The sequence below is a fragment of the Mixophyes fleayi genome, chromosome 8, assembly GCF_038048845.1.
Source record: "Mixophyes fleayi isolate aMixFle1 chromosome 8, aMixFle1.hap1, whole genome shotgun sequence".
NCBI classification, from domain to species: Eukaryota; Metazoa; Chordata; class Amphibia; order Anura; family Limnodynastidae; genus Mixophyes; species Mixophyes fleayi.
In genome coordinates this window covers 22962398-22970362 of record NC_134409.1, presented here as the reverse complement: position 1 = coordinate 22970362, position 7965 = coordinate 22962398, and the positions used below count along the sequence as shown (strand labels likewise).

Sequence of the window (7965 nt, the reverse complement as noted above, 5' to 3'; positions counted from 1 at the left end):
TAACAAACATACACAGTTGACACTTACACTCAGTGAGTGTCTGGGGACCAAGCAGCACCAGTAGGAACGGTCAATAAGTAACATCCCAAATTATCTGAGGAAAACATGCCCTTGACAGAGTGCCAAAGCAAGTCCATCCGGTCACAACGTCTGATTACGTCAGTCTTAAAGATGCGCAAATTGCTTCAGCCGTCCGGGGAGGTATTTATTTTTACTATTTTAGAGAGCTGCGGTGGAATATCTGATTGACACTGAACAATACATTCTACCTTCATGGCTCACACCTGAATATTTTGATTTTGGAATTTAGTGGTTTTTTTTTTTGTTTTTTTAAGATCTCTCCACTGCCGTGCAAGGGACAACCACCTACAAATACAATTGCTATGCCACTATCTTATGTATAATGTGTTCTCCACGTTATTATATTGTAAGCTCATTTGAGCAGGGCCATCTTTACCTTCTGTTTGATATCATTGCTTGCAATTTTCCTGAGTTATGTCATGATCCCCTCAATGTACAGCTCGTGTGCTAATTATATATATATATATATATATATATATATATATATATATATATATATATATATTTATTTTTTTCCTATATGTTAACACTAACATGCAGACAGATACTGTGTACTGGGCCTAATCCATCTAGTCCTATTCAATAAAGCTAAACACTATTTAAAACACATGGGGGAGAGGACTGGACAATAAGAGCGTAACCTTTTCAGTGATAATTACTGATCCCCACTCAAGACAAAAATCAATATCCTAACAAGTTATGCTCAGTTCCGGACCATTCTAACCATGCAGCTTCACGTGTAAGCATTGTGCCAGCAGCATCCTGCCCCCAACTCATATTATTGTAGAAGTTCAATGACACTCCAGCAACATAAGTCATTTATTGTTTTATTAAAAATGTCTGAACAGAACAAATGACTACATGTGGACATCATATCATGTTTCAGATATCAACAGGATCTGCTGTCAAAAAGATTGAGAGCCTACTATATACAAAGGGTTCTGAATAATGGAACAGCATTAGCAATACTCCCTGGTCACTCATTGCCGCGCCGGCTCTTTTTATGACTCTTCTTTGATCTATAACAAATGAATAAGTCCAGGGTTAGACAGAAACATGTACAAGCACCGGTTCTGTGTATATCATTCTCCTTGTCGTATTATACCCTACAGGCACAGTTTCAAGCTTAAGTGATAATAAATTGCTAGTATAAATTAAACATACATTTTAGTCAACAAGGAATAGACAAAGAGACCACATGAAGACAAAAAGCACAATTTAATATAAGACAACACTTTATGTGACTTCTATTAAAGCAAGAGACACATTTCCCTTTAGAATATTCAAGTATTAGCATTAAATCCTGAACGGATGTCATCGAAAATTGCTTATAGTATAGAGCGGTCTCCCAAACTGAGCATCAAATAATTACCTCTCAGGAGACTTGGAATGGCTTCTATGTCTGTGACTTCGATGATGAACTGTTAATAAAACAAGAACGTGTTCATTTTGTTAGCATAAAATTGGTTCAGCAGCTGGATTTCCAAAGTTTGTCATTAACCTATTCTATTATGAAGTATAAAAACTAAGCAACAATCGTTCTTAGTTTATTTTCCTTAGCAGGCTCTCTCGAATACCACCAGGAGGTCACCTACAACATGGTAAGAGTTAGTACCTGGAGACTTAGATTTGGATCGATGGCGTCTTTCCCTGGATCTGCTGCGGTGTCTCCTTGGACTCTTACTCCTGTGTCTCTCACGTCTGGGAGGAGAAGGACTGTTGGCAGAAAATAAGACAATAAAACACCAGCAAACACTTAGAACTAGCTACATTTCCTAAAGATTATGGTTTCGCTGTAACTAAAAGTGTCATTCTTAACAAAACTAACAGGTCCGCTAGAATAAATGTCATCCCATGGACATAGGAGAGGCGTAGGACAGCTTTTATAAAGAAATATCCAAATAAAGCAAGAAGAGACTTTGCAAACATCTTTCTCCAACTCTGTAAAATCCCTTCTTTCTGCAGCTCACTAACCCGCAATGTATATAGAATCTTGACACAGATTCTACACCCCTGCAATAGGAAAACTAATTATTGCAACCAGCGATTTCAGATACTCACCTCCTTCTCTTGGGAGAACGGCTGCGCCTGAAATGTAAACAAATCGTATTGTGAAAAATGTACGTCTAGTCTCATACACATTAAAATGGAGCCTAGGTCGTTACATTTGCCGGAAAACTGGTCAGCACCTCATACTTGCAGTTTAGCCTTACATAAGTAACATGTCGTTACATTACCTTCTTGGAGAACGGCTGCGGCTCCTCCTATAGCGAGGTGACGGAGACCTACGCGGTCTGTCTAGGTCTCGGTAACTTCGTCTATGATGATCGGGAGAAGGATCTCTGCCCTGTCGTACACAAGTTAAAGGGAAAGAAAATAATTACTGCCTGTCTAATAACAAGAGAAAATCCAGCTTCTGGTCACCTGTGTGTTCAATAAACACCTTTCATACATTATTGTGATTATCTGTGTATTTCTTTATCTCTCATGTTCCTGTGTATACACGTGTTCCCCATATACACTTTATTTGCATCAGAATATTATCTATAATACCCATCGTCATCCATCTGGTTCCCCACCGCGTGGCAATATCACAAAGGGGACCTGGCTCTATCACCCTCATCAGCTTTGAACAAGTAGATGGGGCTTATGTTTAGTTAACAAAACAACATCCAGACATATTCTTCATACCCAATAAGTTCAACTTAGATCCTAGCACACACTGACCAAACCTTTAGAAATCATTGAATGTTGTATTGCTCTTGTATATTAGCAATTTGGTGCCCATTCTAGTCAAATGTGATGCGATATTCAGAACGTTATACATCACTAACCTTTTCATCGTCATCATCTTCTTCCTCACTGGATTCTACATCATCCATATCTTCCTCCAGAGCACTAACACGCGGGTCCAGCTGCTCAGTCTCCTCAAGCACATAGCGTTTCTAGCAAGAACACCACACAGACGTCCCATTAGAGACAGTTCACAGACATGTAACATTTAACCCATTGCCTACAATGGACCCCATTTACGCAGCCACTGGACGTGCAGTGCAAAACACTTTGGTCTGGCACTGGTGCACTCCGAAGCCAATATAAAGGTGCATCCCTACTCGACACACTTACCTGTAACCGTGGCAATATAATGTCGCAGATACGCTCACTGTGAAGCAGCTCATCTATGAACTCATCCACGTGCATCAGTTCAAAGTCTGTGAGTGAAAGTAATAGAATTAGGTGAAACATTTAATAATACCCAATCCACACTGCATATATGACTTGTCAGTCAGAGCAGGAAATAACGTCTGACCCAAAGAACAGCAGGTCCGGGGGAACCACTGATCTGGTGGAGGGTGGTAGCTAAATTGTAGGAATATACATTGTATCTTCATGCTCAATGTACAAGTTATGAAGAAAGGTAGGGGTTACAGCTATCTATTTGCCACACCTTCAGGGATATCTATCTATATATATATCTATATCTATATACACATACATACATATATATACATACACACACACACACACACACACGCTTCAAGTGTTCCTGCTATCAGGATGCACAACCAAACCCTTATATTGAAAGAGGATTATTATACAATAAAATATAATAAAAGATGAAGAAAATAATTATGTGACAGATGAAAACACTCTTAGTGAACTCTTCCAGGAAGGTTATGTCCCAATATGTACATTAAATATACATGGGAAAATATGATCTGCATTTAAAAACAGATGAAAATTAACCATTTTAACACAGCATCATATTAAAGCTACCACCAACTTGCAAGAAATTACCTCCGTTCCTGTTCTGGGTTTTGATTTTCCGATAATCGTTGTACAACGGCTCAAGATATTTGTAGCAGTCACTGGCGGTACCTGTCAATCGCATGTACAGGGCTCCCAGTGCACGAACATACCTGTCAAGAAGAATAAAATGAGTAAATAGGTCACAGCACATTGTCCCACATACAATGACATTGTCTAGGTTAGGATGTATTCATTTTGAACCAACTTTCTTTTTGTAATGCAACATGTTTGTGCTTTCACCCTTTCAGCTGCTTTATAAAAAGCAATCCAGCTGGGTGGACAGAATCTCTCTTGAATATTCCCTTTAGTACTGTAACACTACAGAAAACAGGTCATGAAAAAGAATTTCAACCAAAAGCATATTTATTATCATAGATTTGTAAGGTGCCACAGTGCTCCGCAGCGCCGTACAGTAGGGGAAACAGTACATACATAAAACAGGGAAATACAAGGCAGACAAGATAAATACAGACTTGAAAACAAAGGGTATGAAGGACCATGCTCATCAGAGAGCTTACATTCTAAGTGGAAGAGGGCACAGCTGAAACAAGGAGTAAATGTGGCTCACAGTGAAGATTGGGACAGCTGTGATGGTGCATTAGTGTGAATAGTGTTATCAAGGATAAGATCACCTCTAAAAAAGAGATGGGTTTTCAAAAAGCATCTAAAGATTTGAAGGCTGTGGGAAAGTCTGATTGAGCGTGGTAGAGAATTCCATAAGTGGGGAGCAGCAGGGGAGAAGCCTTGTAGTGGGAGTGAGAAGTGGTTTCCAGAGACAAGACAATGCGAAGGTCAGAGGTAGATCTAAGTGGGCGGGAGGGAGAGTATTCTGATATGATATTTGAGATGTATGCAGGGGTAGTGTTGTTGAGGGCTTTGTATGCAAGGGTGAGTAATTTCAATTTGATTCTGGAGGACACAGGGAGCAAGTGTAGGGATTTGCAAAGTGGTGCAACAGATGTGGAGCAGTGAGAGAGGAAGATCAGTCTTGCAGCAGCATTTAGTATGGATTGAAGTGTGGATATGTGTGTGTCAGGAATGCCAGATAGCAGGAGGTTGCAATAGTCAAGACAGGAGATGATAAGAGAATGGATAAGAGTTTTGGTAGCATGTTGAGTAAGAAAGGGGCACATTCTGGCAATGTTTTTAAGGTGGAGTCGACAGGACTGGGAGAGAGTCTGGATGTGAGGAATAAAGCAGAGGGCGGAGTCAAGTGTGACACCAAGGCAGCGGGCTTGGAAGACTGAGGAAATTGTGGTGTTATTGACAGTAAGGGAGATTTGAGAGCAGATCGTGACTCTGGCAGGAGGAAAGACAATAAGCTCTGTTTTGGACATGTTGAGCTTTAGGTATTTAGGTAGCGTTGGGACATCCATGTTGAGATAGCAGAAAGACAGTTGGTTACACGAGATAGTACAGGAGAGGTCAGGGGAAAAGAGATAGATTTTGGTGTAATCAGTGTAGAGGTGGTACTGGAGGCCGAAAGAGCGAATTAGTGCCCCAAGAGAAGAGGTGTACAATGAAAAAAGTAAAGGGCCAAAAACAGAGCCTTGAGGGACCCCAACAGATAGTGGGAGTGGAGGGGAGGACGTGCCACAGGTAAAAACACTAAAGGAGTGGTTCAATAGGTAGGAAGTGAACCAGGAGAGAACTGTGTCATGAAGGCCAATGGAGTGAAGGTTGTGTAGGAGAAGAGGGTGATCAACAGTATCAAAAGCAGCAGAGAGGTCCAGAATGAATATGGAGAAATTACCATTAGATTTTGCAGTAAGTAAATCATTGGTCACTTTTGTGAGAGCGGTTTCAGTGGAACGTTTGGGGACGAAAGCCTGATTGCAGAGTCGAGAATGGAATGATAGGAGAAAAAGAGACGTTTGCCTCCAAACTGCTTGAGCGATTAGTGTACAAAGGGGAGGAGAGAAATAGGGCAGTCGTTGGAGAGAGAGGCTGGATCGAGAGATGGTTTCTTTAGGATGTGCCAGTAGAGAGAGACAGGTTGAAGAGGTGGACATGCAGTGGAGAGGGAGCGGAGAATTTAAGAGGGAATAGGGTCGAGTGGACAGGTTGTAGGGTGAGATGATAAAATGAGTGCATATACTTCGCCTTCAGTTACTGGAAGGAATGAATTAAGGGTGGATTGGAGAATGTAGGTAAAGGTGGGTTGAGTGAGTATAGTGAGTGGAATTTGGCATGAGGAAATATTTTACCAGAAGTACTGAATAACTTACTAAAGGTACCATGTAATAAATAGACGTTCTATCACTTTACCCAGCAGAGAAAGATCACATTCACATAATCTTATAAATTAAATATTTAATCCAAACACATGAATCACTCACTTGAAGTCTTCATTCTTTATAAACTCCACAATGATATCTTTTTCTGGCTGGATTTGCAGCATTTTCAGAGCCAGACACAAGAAAGGGGTGGGCTTGATGTTGCCTCCATAAACACCCCCAATAAACTTTAACTCCATGGCCTTATCCACAACCAGCTCCGCTAAGAAAATAAGACAGGTTGCAAAATAAGCTTGGGTGCACGTGAGATTTACTGACATTTTTGAGAAATATGAAAACCGAGAGCAAGCTCTCCCCGCCAGATTTAAGAAAACGCCAATGTCAAATGCGACCACTGGTCGATCAATCATTCAGCCCCTTGTGTTCACTTCAGTTAATGTGATTAAATGATGCAAGCGGAATTGAGATCATGCGGCCAATAAGTTCCATCCCCACACCTGCGTGAATGTTTTTACTGATGTTAAACACTAGTAAAGCGCATGTTTGTTTGTTTTTTATTTATTTTTTTAAACTCAAAATTTTATTGCATACAAAAAAGAACATGAGTGACATAAACCAAAAACAAAAAGAAGCTTGAGCAGGACATTCAAAACACACGTATCCAGCAATGTCACTCTCATAACAGAAATATGTATTACTGTATAACAAGTTAGTGGTGGGCAGGGGAGGGGGGGGGTAAGGCAGTGGACATTAATGGAGTGTGGGGTAGGGAAGGGGGAAAAGGACATGGTCGTTGAATGAGATAAACTAAGAGAAGCGTGTTCTCTCTCAAGAGGGAGCCTATCAGGTCTGTAAGGTGGCATTTTTAGAAAAGCAATAGGCTCAATTTTATGTGGGATTGTGTAAAGAGGAGATTATTCAGAGAAAGACAGACTGCGAGATTCTAGGCATAGAACCAGGGGGCCCAAACCTGATGGAATTTGTCTTTATCCCGTAGTAACGAGGTGATCTTTTCCATATTGGCTGTAAACCTTAAAGAAGAGATGCGAGGAGGCTCCACCCGCTTCCATGATATAGCTATCAGGTTGTTTGGGTTTTTTTTTAACGCCAATGGGTAACTAGGACAAGAGGGGTTTCTTTTCTCAATATCGCGTGTGTGTGTGTATATATGTATTATACAGTGGTCAAAGTGTAAATTTAAAAGTGGCGGTATGGAAAATGTAAGTGAATGGAATTTAATAGCTTTACAATAAAGGCAGGAGGAGAAGTGGTGGTGTGGCATACCACCGTATACACCACCACTTCAACCAGTTTGTGTGTATATCTTTAGAAAGGCATCATGGTACCGATCAGTGTTGGCTAACCTGTGACACTCCAGGTGTTGTAAAACTCCAAGTCCCAACATGCTTTGCTAATATATGGCAGCTTATTGCTGGAAGGGCATGCTGGGACTTGTAGTTTTACAACACCTGGAGTGTCACAGGTTAGCCAACACCGAGATAGATGCATCCCTTATTATACTAAATGCTTTTGTCATATCATCACATACACCCATTACATCCTGTTCTACTCGGTCAGTATTACAGTGTCCCACAGCAATATAACCCAATAAGACCAGGTATATCGGAGCCACATCTCACCAGTGAGGCCGAAGCACTCTTCTTTCCAGTACTTGGACTCATAGATCCGGGTCCGGATGATTTTCTCCACCAGATACTGCGGGTTAGTACCATGGACACTGTGAGCGTCTTTCACCGTCCGGTTAGCCATCTTCCACGGCTCCTGCAGAGACGTCCGGCGCGGGTACAACACGTCATCAGCACGCGCCGAGCTCACT

The 7965-nt window shown here is 41.1% G+C and overlaps 1 protein-coding gene across 1 annotated transcript; it reads right to left on the bottom strand.

Annotated features, from left to right (window-relative positions):
* Nucleotides 1-892: 892 nt before the first annotated feature.
* Nucleotides 893-7945, bottom strand: PRPF38A (pre-mRNA processing factor 38A). The gene is made up of 10 exons (XM_075182097.1): nt 7769-7945; nt 6231-6390; nt 3880-4001; nt 3208-3293; nt 2916-3026; nt 2319-2428; nt 2143-2169; nt 1697-1797; nt 1454-1502; nt 893-1100 (listed from the first exon to the last, which is right to left on the bottom strand). Exons 1-10 carry the CDS (start codon nt 7896-7898, stop codon nt 1058-1060), a joined length of 939 nt encoding a protein of 312 aa, XP_075038198.1. The 5' UTR covers nt 7899-7945; the 3' UTR covers nt 893-1057.
* Between the last annotated feature and the right edge of the window lie 20 nt (nt 7946-7965).